This window comes from Convolutriloba macropyga, chromosome 15 (genome assembly GCF_964194025.1).
Source record: "Convolutriloba macropyga chromosome 15, txConMacr16.3, whole genome shotgun sequence".
NCBI lineage: Eukaryota > Metazoa > Xenacoelomorpha > Acoela > Convolutidae > Convolutriloba > Convolutriloba macropyga.
Genome location: NC_134482.1, coordinates 47,997,457 through 48,011,940, shown reverse-complemented (window position 1 = coordinate 48,011,940; position 14,484 = coordinate 47,997,457). Strand labels below are relative to the sequence as shown.

Sequence of the window (14,484 nt, the reverse complement as noted above, 5' to 3'; positions counted from 1 at the left end):
GCCCTTTTGGGTAGCACTATGGCCGCACAATTTCTCGGGTCGCACTGTGGTTTGATCAGAAGACTTTAGGTAAAACAATTGTCTGATTAGAGCGCAAAGTCTGGGAACTGGTCTGATTAGAGCTGCCTAAGATTGAGCACGTAAACCTGGGCTGTGGAAGATGTTGGAAGTTAGCAAACGTTTCTGAAGTGTCAAAAATGACAATTTTTTTACTTGAACACTCAATAGAACTGAGAAAAGTCATCATATTAAGCGGCATTTATTTAATCCAGAGGTTTCCGCTTAGTTTATGTGTCCAATCAAGGCAAAATAGCCCTCTCGTGCTGGACTTTTACGGTAAGATGATATAAAAGATGAAGTTCTTAAATTGATAAATACAACAGTTCTGATATTTAATTTTACAGTAATTAATATGGAGATCATTCAACTTTTAACTATGAGATCAATAAACTGTTTAGAACAAACTTGGAATAGTTAATGGCAACCAAAGAAAAAGAAAAAAAAACATCGGCAAATTTTGATCACGACACCCCCCCCCCCCCAAGAATTGAAAAATGAATATTAATAAAAGGTAGAAACAATGACGTATTAAAATTAGAATCAATGACGAAGATAGAAGCAATGCGGTGTCAAATCTTTGCAAATCATTGAAAAGTGTAATTATTAAGAAAAGAAACCAAAATAAAACAGTATGGCGAGGTTGCAAGTAGCGCTTTGACTCAAAGCTGGTTTTTAGGTTATGAGACAGTGTTATTACATAGTTTATCAGGCTGATGAGCTGTCTATGTTATTTTGGTTGTACTTTTTCAATTCTAAACCAAGAAATCCACCAAAAAGTTTTGTGCCAAAAGAAATCTGTATATTTAATCTGAAAATAATTTATTGCACCTTTAATCGAGGAAAGCTTCTCAAACGAGCGAAAAATTTTTTTACTGAAATTGAGAAAAGCAGAAAAGCATAATGTTCATAAAGAAATGCGAAAAATTCCATGACCAACAGATCTTTACATATTAAAATAGAGGAAAAAAACCAAACAATAAAACCTTTTGTCATAGAGGTTAAGACGAAAAATTTGTCACGAAAATATTTTGACAAAAGGTTCCTTGCAAAAAAATTATTGAGAATTTTTTTTTGAAGTTTTGGAGAAGACTTAGCTTTTGCTCATCTTCTTGGACTGATTATGTGATTGGGATTTGTGTGTTTGTCGTTAAGTTGGGCTTGCAGACCAAATAATGGAGAGGGTTGTACTGTTTTGGGAATAGAAAAATTCAAGCATTCCGGGAATTGAATCTAAATTACTAAGTGTAAAGGTCTTCTCTATTGGAGTGACATAGGCCGGTTTCATTCGTTAAGCTAGTATGGTACAAAACAAAAAAACTTTCAGGAGTATTCGGGAATTGCAATCTAAAGAGTTGGAAAAAAAAGCACTGAACTGTAATCATCATCAAATGGACAGTTTTTGATATTCAACAAAACATAATATCTTGTATACACAAAAATGAACAAATCAAGAAATTATCTGAATGAAAAAGAATCAAACAAACTTTATCTATATTGAGCTAATAACTATAAAAAGAACATTTTTCAATTGACAAAAAGAAAAAAAAACAAACAATAGAGGCAACAGAAAAAATAGGATCGTTAAAAATTATTGAAAGCAAATTATAACATCGTCAATACTCTACAAAGTCAAACAGCATCAAAAACTGTAGGGGCGTTAAGCTATAAAAATTATAATAAAGATGCGCATAACTTGTTAGAAAGCTCATGTGACCAATCATTAATTAGTCTAAGAGACAGCAAAAAGAACAACAGACATGCGCAAATAGCAAAGCTCCCCCGAAACTTTTTTGGCCGAACTCATTAATACTCAAGATCTCAACCAATGCCATTCTACTTAGTTTTAGTTTGATGGAAATCCAAGAGACCTATCAACATTGAGACAGAAAGACAGAGCGAGGTGAAAAACAAGTATGGAATTTTTTTGTTGTACAAAAATAAAGAGTCGAAAGCCTAAAAATAGGGAGTTATACACTAAAACCACTGATCTGATTAAATCCTTTGGCACTAATCATTGCTGAGACTCAGTGAAAACGCAACAAACTGAAAAACAAACACTGGCAAAAATTAGAACTTTCACTAAATTGCAAATAGTGTCGATCTCAGTTAAGCCGTCAGTTGTTAACTAAAAACAATTGAAGATTTTGTTTCTATCTCATGAGAGAGTCAATGAGAGCAGTGAGAAGACATCAAAGATGACAAAAAATAGGAAAACACATTAAATGGATTCATTTTTCATAGATAATCAGGCGGCCCAGTCAGAGATGAAACTAAGAGAAACGACAACAACAAGAAATACAAATTCATCCTTCTGAGAACCAGAAAAATGAGGATGATATCTTTGACCAATGCTTAAAAAAGATAAAAATAAAAACAAAAAAATAGGCAAAAAATAAAGTTTGCAAATGCATTGTTTGAACATGTAATATTGAAGTAAATAAAAAACTATCAGCTTCCCAATGAGGGATTCAAGGAATTGCAAAAGGCACAACATGAGAGTTCTATATCACAACAGGTAGGTTTCTTTAAAATTTTGTAAAAAAAACGAAAACAAGAAAAAGCGTGAAAAAATTTCTCGCTGGTAAACCTATTTTTTTCTCAAACAAAAATTTATCAGAATACTTTAAAAACATTAAAAGTTGCTCTATCACGCTTAAAAATTGTTGTTTTTTTCAAGTTTCGGTTCCTTTCTGTTTGTGCCCCCCCCCCCGTACGTTATGCATCCACCCGTAACAGAGCATGTGCCATTACGTAGTAAATGATTGTGTAAAAGTATGGCACTTGTGTCAGGGGGGAGCAAATAAAATTCACCCACTATGTTTGGGGGCACAGTCGGAAAAGATCCTTTGTTCCGTGTTCTGCATCTCGCCTTCTAAATTCACTCACTGCCCACTGACATCCAAAATGAACGCCCCAAAAACGTCCTAATCCGTGTCTAACCCCCCCTCCCCAGCTTAGTGAGCATAAATCTTTTATGACCCCCCGGCGCACGTGACATTTTTTTTACATAGTAATGTGCTATATAACAACATATAATTTGTAACTGGGGGTCATAAAAACACGGGGGGGGGCAGAATAGATCCCCAAATCCTGTGGTTTGTATTAAAAGACAAGTTCAGAATAACGATCTAAAATTTTTCACTAAACAAAAAGCTACATCAAAAAGATTACATGACATTTTGCAAGGCGAGGAGAAGGACTACGTTTTTATCTATTTTACCTAAGATTTTCGCATAGTACATAAAATAAAATAATAGCCAAACTGTTGCATAATTTGGCTTATAGATTTATTTTGGCAGAACGGATGTCTTGTCGCATTGAGCATTTCGTGCAGACACCATTCATGTCAGTTAAATACATAGAACTTTGCAAAAAAGACCCGGAGGGAACACAAATGATGTATTTACCGTCAAGGCTCAAAGATTTTTTGATTATATAAAGCACTAGTGTTGTCGGTTTGAAGTGAAAGTCGTATTTGTAAAAAGTATCTCTCATTTACTTTTTGATTTTTTTCCATCTCAATTACCCCGGTAGACAAGTCCGACACTTTATTCCCTGAAATAACTACTTCGGCAGACTTAAATAAGTGGTAGGGATCGGGTAAAGTTGTTCAAATTACTGGATCAATTTTATTTTTTCATTTCTTTTTGAAATGGAAAAGCGGAAAAATGTTCTCAAATAGACCCCTATATGACTTAAGCAACAAAAAATGTGCTTCCAAAAATATCTGTTTGGTTTTGACAATTAATTTTGCTTACCTGAGTTCTTCACAATTAGTCACAACTTATAAAAATAAACGGAATTTTTATAATGAAATCCATTTGAAGATTATATTCTTATTCTTGGAAGAAAGTTCAGCAAACCATTAATCAAAAATTTGAACAGCTGAAAAAATTGCAGGCTTGATTAATTTTTAATAAAAGCTTGTCATTTTTGATATGTCTGCTGTCTGTTAATTTTCTAGTATCACTTCATTTTCAGAGTATTTTATATTTTGAAGCTGACTTGAGATAAATATAACCCCTTGAACAAAAAGAGAAATTTTGTGCTTTAAATATTTAATTTACTTTTTGTTTCCATAGATGATCCTTTTGTTTTTTTTCTGCTGTTTCGTCATCAAAACTTTTCAATAGAACTCAATCATTTCTCAACTATTGAGAACAACAGCAATTTTTCTTTTTCAAGAATATCAAGGCAAAGATGGATAATCTTGCGTGACATTTGGTTTTGGCACTTGATCACACGAAATTTTAATACCACTTACTTACTTCTCTTGTGTTTCTAATATACCAGTTCAATGAAAAGTCTTTTATGAGGTCTAGGCTATTAAGGGAATTTTTGCTCTTTGAAAAGAATGCATCTTGTGTAGTGAGATACACTAAAAAAAAACAAAAAAAAACTGAACTCCTTTAAACCGTTTCATTAATTCATAAAAACTTATTTAAGCGGGGAAAAAATTTTGAGAGAGAGGAAATTAGGGATAAATATTCTAAACGTCAGAATAAGTTAAGACTTTGCTGTCTCTGTCGTTAAAACTTTAGGATGCATTTTAATTGCAGAGAAAAACGTAATCTTTTTCAAGGGTTATCTATCTTTTGAAAACGGAGCTGATTTGATTGTACCAACGATGCGTTTGTACATTTTCACTTCCATCAAACTACAAATGTTCTGTTTTTGCTCAACAGATTCAATTGGAAATTATGGAATAAACAGAATTTTTTTCGAATTTTTCCTGAGTTTTCCACAGTGTATTGAATCTGCCTTATATTCACAAGAAATATCATTGTAGCAAGTGACAGATGGGGCAGTGGAAGAAGAGTTCATAGACATGCAGAAAAAGAGAGGTTCGAACCCCTGTCCAGAAGTTTTTTTCCGTTGAAGAATTCCGTTGAATGGCTGAAAACAAATAATTCACCGCATTTCAACGCATTCACCGCAAAAAGATGTAAGAAAGACGCAGTTAAAATTAGAAAAATGATTCATTTTCACCGCGTTTTGTACGAAAATGCACCACCAAACGTCAACAGGGGTTGACAAAAAAGCCCGTATTTTTAATATTGTAAAAAAAATAAAAATTCACACAGATCGTAAAAAAATGAAAGAATGTGTTCACTATTTGGAAGCGTGTTTTGATCGAACGTTTTAAAATAACCGTTACAGATTTTAATCTGATCAATTTTGTGGCTAGTTTATTTTGAAAGATTTTAACATTGCTGGTTTTTTTTTATTTTTTCTGAAGCTTCTTCGAACAAAACGATCAAGTAAATCAAATATTTAGCGCTCCCATATATTTTCAGTTAGTTAAAAACATTGGAAAACTACATTACTTTTGGAAGATTCCTTTTGCAAAACAGACAGCTGAAAATTTTATATCCGATAAAAATTGAAAAAAAACTATAAAAACCGTAAAAAAGTAATCATAAAAACAAATTTTTTAAATTACGAGTTGAAACATCTTTTCAAGATAACCAGAGTTTACGATGAAGTAACCAATGAACAAATGCGGTTTTCAGGTTAATGAGGAAAGGTGCTTAAGAGTTTGATTTTCACTTAATTATATTCTGCTTAAGCTTTGAACGAAAATTTGACAATCAAGACAACTCATACTTTTTTAACGTGTTTCGAACGTTTAGAAAGATCAAATTGTTTTATTAAGGTTAGGTAAAGTTAACGCTTTTATTCAATTTTAGAAACCCCTAGCAAATTTGATTTCTGAATGCAAAACCTGAAAACCTTAAGCAATACCGTCGAGTAACACGTTCAGGTGTATGGATTTCTTGCTCAAAGCATCTAAAAGTGAGCTTAAAGGAAACTGAAGGAATAGTTCTTTCATTATTTGTTAAAATAAAAAGGAGGCTCGGTAATGTGCGTACGCACATAATGCTCCGACCCCGCTCATCCACGTTCTTGACTTAATTAGCTACCAAATGATGAAGAGATAGAAAACTTTCAAACACATACATATCGTTCAATAAACCACTGCTGGATAACAATCATGCTACAATAGAGGGCCAATGAAACTTGTTGTTAATGGGACTAACAGAAAAGACAATAATAAAAAAATCAAATAAAAAACACTAAAAACGACCAATGCCCGACGTCTATTTAAAAAAAAAACACAAAATTAAATTCACATTATATAAAACCTAAAGACACAAATTAAACTATACTTGATTAGAAAAGATATGGGACCTGTCCTCAATCGACTGGTTAACAGGTGGTAAAAACGAGCAAAAAGGTGCGAAGTTGAAAATTTCGTTTTTATTTTCGAAAACAGTTGAAGTCAAAGTGTTTTAAATTATTAGATATAACTGAATCTGCCAATACGTTTTTTTCCATTGGAAGCAATTGAGACCTGTTATTATCCATTGTACGTCATACGAATACAAAAAGTAAGACAAATACCGGCAAATTAAAAAAAAATCAGTGAAACATTGCGCAAAAATGGCAGTGAGGCCGTTAATCTTGACAATAAGAGCTCTAAAATTGTTCAATTGCGCCCAATTGCAAAACCAATGGGACCTACCGTTACTTTCATCATTTGAAAAGTGACAAGGTCCTTTGGAAAGTAAAAATATAAAAAAATCGAACATTTTATGAAATCTAGTAGTGACTGAAGTGAGAGTCAAAACAAATAACTAACACTAAAAAAATTTGAAACAATAAAGTTTTTGAGACTTTTATTGCTGAGATTGATTTCCAAGGTCACAAAAATGAGACGAAAAAGAAGAAAGTTGATAGAAATCTATTTTTTGCCAAAAAATGTAAATCTGAAAGTCATCAAAACAAACAGCTATAAACTGAAATCTTTAAATAGGTTCTATTATTTGTCGTGAGAGAGCACATCAGACATATCTTTATTAGGTATATTTCGTAGAACACCAAAAACAAAGATAAACATAGGCAACAATTAAAAAAATCCAAGAAGTCAAACATAGGCAAAATTTAAAAAAATCCTTAAAGTATGCGAGAGAACAGTCTCTAAGTCCAAAAGCATAAACTTTTCAATAAAAACAATTGACATATTCAGATACAGCTTTTTCCAAGCTGTGCATTTTCTCATATATGCTTTTTTAACCGGACTTCTCAATGATGCGGTAATTCGACAAAAACAAATAGAACATTTAAAATATGCAATTATGCTCAAAAATAAAAACAAGATGGAACCTCGCAGTATCAAAACGAAGAAACCATTAAATAGATATAAAACCGTTTCAGACATTGAATTATAACTCACTGGAGATGGATTCCATTCATTTTATTCTGAGACTACGCCAGATGTTGAGATAAAAATGATAAAACAGTGGCTAAGTTGAAAACTTTACCGACATTTCCTTAAAAGAAATATATTCAAAGTCATAAGAGACATTAGATAACAACTGAAGCCATTGTGTATAATTATTCATACCTCTTAAAAAACCGACTGGATCTTTGATTGGGAAGACTAATTCATTGGAATATAACAAATGAAAGCCAATTATAGGAAGTCCATAAACTATTACGAAAACAATTGGTCGAGGCCATAGAAAACATGAGCTTTTTTATGAAACATAATATAAGTTTGTTGGGCCCCATTTTTTGCCTATGACATCTGGCAGTAAATGACCTGATTTTTTTAAGATCTGTTTTTTTTGTTATCAAAGAAAGATCTCAGTAATTCAGATAAAAAATCACATAGTGAAGTTTCTGACTTACCTTGGCAAAACGCTCATGAAAAATGAAGTTTTGGCAATTGTTATCAACAGTTATTCCCAGATAAACAAACCAACATTTTCGAGATTTTGATTCCACATTAAATTATAAAAAATAGCTAAAAAATGAATTTTCCCTAACTTTAAGTTTAAAAGTTTGCTTCTTTTCTACGAAAATACATTTTTTCAATTTCTCTGATTCAACATGATTTTAATTAAGTAAGTTCGGTCGTCAAAATATTCTAGAAAAAATTCTTGAGGCACCCATCATATTTAGATTAGCGTCATCATCTAATTATGCATTTCGTTTATAGTTGAATATTCAATGCATATCATAGATTAGAATATTAACAAAGGGCCAGTTTTTAATACACCAATACAACGAATTTATGACAGAAATTGCTGCAAACTGTTTCTTGTTCGTCGGTAGTTCAATTTTAAAGTTTTGAGTTTTATTGACTACAGCTGTACTTGTGCAGTTTTCAACTAAATTTGAACGGTTTACTGAATCAAAACCTAGAATACTAAAAATAAATTTGACCCGGTTGGTTTTTGATAATTTTGACCCGGTTGAGTTTCTAATAATTTCTGTTTCACCTTAGACAGTTACCGGTATAAAATATAATGCTTATTTTTATTTTAAAGTTTTATCGTGCAAATTTCAAAATTTTTGTTTTTGAAAAATATGTGTTTAGTAAACTGTTAGCAATGTCGTAATCAATACATTTTTAGCAAATCTTACAAACAACTATTTGTTTTGTAACGTTTAGAGACCAGCCATAAAAACCATGAGATTAACGCTGAAACCATTATATGTTTTTTGGTCCTCATTTTTCATCAACAATATCTGAGAAATAAATGTTCTTTGATTCAAAATTTTTTATTAGTAGATAAATAAGATCAATTTTTAAGCAAAATTTTGTATAATTACTTGTATAGTGCATTTTGTATAATTATTGAGTGTAAATTTGCGAAAAAGTGGCAAAATGTAATTCCAGAAGAGACTCATACAGCCAGCTGGAGTATAACTAGCTCTCTATTTGAGCTCAAAAAGAACTTGATCGCAATTTTAGGGTGTCCACTACCAAAAAAATTAAAGAGAGCGGGATAAAAAAGTTTCTGCCATTTTTGACGAAAAGAACTTGAATTTTCAGAAAATTAGCATACATTCTAGCCAAAAGACTCGGATCGAGCAATTCAGCAACCGTTCTCTATCTTTGAAGATAAAATCAATGCCACTATCGTAAACAATTTTAACATATTTCAGCAAAATTGACAAAAATTTTGGTGAAAAATATGGAAAATGTGAATAAAATCTCAGAATAGTGACTTCTCTTTACAAAAATTTTAACCTCATTAACTCCCTGTAAAAAACGAAAATCATAAAATCCTTTTAATTCATTATTCTACGCTGGATGGGCTTTCTAATGATACCATAACTCTCTACAATGATTTTATCGATCGGCCAAAATTGACTGAACAAAAAACCTAAAGTGGGTCAAAACAACAAATAAAGTAGTGTTGCAATGTTGTGATTACTCAACAATTTCATTACATGATCATATTTTGCTCTGAAATGGATCGAAAGCAGTATTATTTCCAGTTGGTTAAGTTTGCATAAACACAGTATACAAACAACTTCGTAGACTAACAAATAAAATACGATTATCGCTTAAACAGTGAAGAAACAGATGAGAATTAGATTTTGTTAAAAAAAGGAAGATCTAGTCAATTCAGAGAAAAAATTTTACATAGTGCAGTTTCTGACATACCCCTAGAAAATGCTATTGGAAATTTAACTTTTGGCAACTGCTATTCACATTTATTCCCAGATCAACGAACGAGCAGTTCCGACATTTGGGTTCCACACTAAATAAGGAAAACTGTAAAAAATTGTTTTGGGTTTAGTGTGCCAGAAACGAACATTTAAAACATGGTTCTTTTTTACCGAAGCCTAACTTCTTAATTTCCCAGATTCGATAACTTTTTATTTAGGTTCAGTCATCAATATTTTCAAGAGTCTTAAAAAATTGTTTTAAGCTGTCGTTGATTTTGAAACTTGCGCATTCAGTTAAATGTGTACGTCGAAAATGCTTGAATAATCAACGCAGATCATAGAATACATAGAATATTAACAAATGTTCAGTTTTTAATAGACCATTACAATGGTTTCATGGCAGAAATTAAAGCAAACTGTTTCCTGTGGTTTGTCAGTAGCTTATGTTCATGCTTTCGTTGTTTGTCAGTTGCTGCCGTTCCAGTTTTCAATTAATTTTGAACGGTTTGTAGACCACCTAGAAGAAATCTAAACCTAACTGTGGGTTTTCTATACAGTATCGCATAATTTCTGTTAAACCTTAGTCAATTACCAATTTATATTGAGCAAAATTCTAAAGCTTTGTTTCAGAAAAAAAAAACTGTTTCTTAATTTGTTAGTAATGTCGTAATCAATACAGTTTTCACAAATCTTACAAACAAAGCTTTTTTTGTAATATTCAGAAGCCAATCTTTTCTTTAAACAAAAATAGAGCTATGAGGCATTCTGTGAGATTAGCTGATCGTTTGCAATCTTGAGTGTTGCAATGACCTTCCACTCTGTATATGAAATCATACTTCAAAATTCTAAATATAATGACTCAATCTATCTATCAAACGAAACGCAATATTTGTTTTTATATCGATCTTAATATATAATAATTAGCTAATCTAAACCAAAAAACAATTTTCTTTGTTAGTATGCCACTGTTAAATGGAGCTCATTTTGATGTCTTTCAATATTAGACCTAGCCGAGACCGTATTTTGGATTATTATGGCGTAGTAATTTCGCAGATTTTGGCAAAAATGCTTATTTTCTCAATTCTGGCGAAAAGCTGGTTAGCAAGATTCTGCAGGAAAATGATAATCTCACAGAATTTGTCAGCACAAGGTGTTGTCTGGTGGAATCGATTAGAATAACGGGCTATCCTTAAGAAACTTGGACAATTGTATCATGTAATAAATTGTTTCCTAGCATCGTTTAAACAAAACGCTAAGTTTGAAAACTTTGAAAAAGGAAAAAGTTCAGCATTTATAAATTCTTTTTTGCCAGGCCGATTAAAACTAAAAACAAACCATTCGCAAAACTCAATTTTGCATCAAATCTTTTCCAGAAATTTGAATTTTACCTTTGTCTAAAAAAGTTTTGTCACGAAACTACACTGTTTTCATATTGATTACTTTAAAAAGAAACATGACAATTGTACTAATGTACTATAGCTCAAAATAGAAATCAGTAGATGAACCTGTGATCTTTTTATGTATGATTAGAAAATGAATTATTTTTGCAACAAAAAGAGAAAAATTGCCAATGTAATTTTGTTATCTAAAAGGTACACGCGTGATATAGAAATTGTTTATGCTCTTTCTTGAGTCTTGTCTCTTGCCATGCAATCAAATTGCTTCGTTACTTTTTTTCTCTGTTGCTGAAATGGTGACATTAATTAGCACTAATTCGGAGAAAAACAATGAATATTGTAAGTTATTACAGTTTGTTACACTTTTATTAATTGACGGTTGAGACAGGTTTGAAGATTTTTTCTTGGGCACGCCTTGCTCAATGGTTTTCAAAATGTTAAATGTTTTTCTCTTTTTTGTAGTTAGTTTGGATGCTGCAATGATTCGGCTTCAATCCACCTTCAAACACTCTGCAACCGAATTTCAACCACAGAAAATCAAGAAAAAATCGAAATTGAATTAGTTATGAAATCATAAAAAGATCTGTGACAAAAAAATGATATATTTGCACTCAAATATTGCCACCTTTTAAATTATTTCCGAGGTTCTTAGGAACCTTGAACAAAATGCGCGTGCTTTTTTGCTTTACGGAATTTTTTGAATAAACGTTTCTTTTGTAAGACTGTAGCAGAAAATCCTGTACGAATCTGCCAGAAGGTTCTGTAACAATCTGCCGGAATCTACCAGTGTCCTACAAGATAAGCACCCATTAAAGACTAGGAAAATTTTTTTATTTAAAATGGTTATTCATAAAGCTTTTAGAAAACGAGATTTACAGATAAAAAAGTTTATAAACAGATTGTATTGTGATGTACCATTATAATGCATCAAGAAAATTTCCCAATATTTTTTAAGTGAATCTTTCGTCTGTGTGCCCCCTGTTGCTGGGTGCATGTTATTTGCATCCGCCCCCAGCCACTCCGCCCTCCCCCAAAAGCCCCTGCTATATTATTACATAAAGTTAAATTATTACATAACACTTATTGCTCGTTTTGTATTGCTTGAAATGTATAAACTACTGGGAGCACACGTGAACAAAATTCCTCTTGAGTTTCAAATTCCTCTTTTGTCCAAATTCTGAAACTTGTGTGCCTTTATAGGACGAGCCCAACAATTGTACAATTTTTTTAAATTTGAGTATGTTTTGTAACCAGACCTGTTCTTGATTTTGAGTTATCAATTGATTCTCATCTTGGTGTTAGGCCATTGTAGAATTATTTTCCAAAAACATATCACGAGGTAGTAATTTAGTGGTAGTAATTTAGTTATTCAGTTTAACGCTTGTTGGGTTATGAATTGCAGGCTGGTGATCAAATTCACTTGTCAAGTATTTGATCTTCAAGTTCGTTTTGAAAATTCTGTTCAAAATAGTACAGACGAATTATCAATAATGTCAAGCGTCCGTACTTTAGACCGCAAAGCTCACGATATTGGAGACATCCCTAAATTTGTGTTATAGAGTACGAGGATTTTTGAAAGAGAACCTGATGTTCGAAATGAGGTCAAACTACAAATTGACTAATGTTTCATTACCATCCTCCGTGTCAAACTCTTTAGGCCTCATTTTATTTTGTTTAAAATTAAATTAAAATTAAATTAAATTAAATTTTGTTTAAATTTAGCTCATGTCAGTTTGATGCAGCAATCTGTTTTTCTGAACAAGACACTTGAAGACGTTGAGACGAAATGGAGCATTAGACCTTATTAGCAATTGATGTTGTTTTTATATTTTGCATATAGGATTTTAGCATTTAACGAAAAATCTAAGTTATTGAATTTTTCGCCTTCTCCAAAAAATTTCAAAATGTTTATTTTGGAGTGCAATTATTTTTGGCAGATCTAAAGGAAAGACAATCATTTTTCAGGCTGTGTCTGCATAATTATGGACATGATATGCTTGGAAGTGTAAAAAAGGTAATCAAAAAAGATAATTTTAGCTAATCAGTTTGAAATGCAAAAAATACACTTTTTAAAATTTGTTGTAAGTTCTCTTATTTCTAATAATTTTTATATAAGATTACGTTGACTTCAAAAATGCGCCATCCAAATTCTTTTGTTTAAAGAAACCTGGACACTTAGAGTTATAATCTAAAACGCATTTTGATCGCCAATTGTATTTTAGAATGCTAGTCTTCAAAGCAAAGTGCCCCGAGTTGAAAACGTTCTAAGAAAAAAAGGGGAAACAGTAACAGAATCTTTCAAGAGATAGATAGTGTTGGAAAAAATGCAGAAACATGAATGTAAAATGTGTCAATTTGAAACAGAATGACTTTTTCTTTGAATTTTTAAAATTTTTTTATGTTAGATTTAATTGAAATATAATTTGTGTTGTTTTTTTCTTGTCAAGACAAAAAAAATAGTGGTGAGCATATTGCTTTACCTAAAATTCATCTTAAAATTATTAAAAGAACACCTGAACTGCTATGATAGATGTAAAAATTAAGAAAAAAAAGTTTAAGTTTTTAAAAGGTAAAAATAAGGCAGTGAAGACTCAAGATAAAACTCAAGGCGGTGACTAATTTTTTGTGTTAATAGAGAACAAATGGCTGACTTGAAGATAGAACATTTTTTTCTGCAGATTTGTGTTATGACTTGTTTACGTTGTCTGTATTATGTCAATGTTTTGCTTATATTGCTTTGGCCGAGATAAACCAAATGAATGAAAACGTTTTCCATAAACAAAAATAACTTGACTTTCAGTTTCTGTTTTTAAATGTGTTTTTTTGTCCATGATATATTAAAAAAAACTTAAATTAAGTTAATTTACCTTAAAACGGTTTATTTAATATTTTTTACCTGAACTCAATTTAGGGTAGAGTTCAGGTTACGTTTATCTTAATTATACCTTAACAAAAGTGTACCTTAACTTTGTTTAGGTAAAATTACCTTAACATTATTTAGTGTTCTGGTATCCCTGTGTGTGACGCAAGCCATTCTGATAAGAGCCGGTTTGGGCCGCGAGCCCAAACCTGGGTGCAAGTTTTTGCTAAAGTTATCATAAAGTTTGTGCAGGATTTATTTGTTTTTATTTATTTTTTTGGTGACATTTCTGGATGATTTATGTTTACGTACTTGATTAGGTAAGCATAGAAAACGCGTCATTACAAAAAATATGAACCCGCTAAGCTGGAAGATCAAAAGATATCGCAAGATTAAAATGATCATAACAACATTTCGTACATTTTGCCGTTCTTACAATCGTGCGAGAAAATTTTATCTGACTGTATTTTAATTAGAAATTCATAAAAATGTAAATTGCTGAAACAGAAACTAACTTTATAACTCAGTTTTCGCTCCAATTTGCTTTAATTTACAGCTTTGAATACTCAAACAAACGTTTTCCGATCGAACACAAAAAATTATCACCGGTAAAGTTTATGGTGAGTTTGCAGGTAGAGTTTATCTAAGCGATTTTGAAACAGTTTGCTGATTATAAACAGTTAAAATCAGACTATAAAC

The 14,484-nt window shown here is 31.7% G+C and overlaps 1 protein-coding gene across 1 annotated transcript in view; it reads right to left on the bottom strand.

Annotated features, from left to right (window-relative positions):
- LOC142354228 (uncharacterized) overlaps positions 1-12,589 on the bottom strand; it is a 156,847-nt gene extending 144,258 nt beyond the window's left edge. The window contains exon 1 of the mRNA XM_075406479.1: positions 12,559-12,589. Within this exon, the coding sequence (XP_075262594.1) occupies positions 12,559-12,589 (31 nt within the window). The remainder of the gene's footprint in view (positions 1-12,558) is intronic.
- Between the last annotated feature and the right edge of the window lie 1,895 nt (positions 12,590-14,484).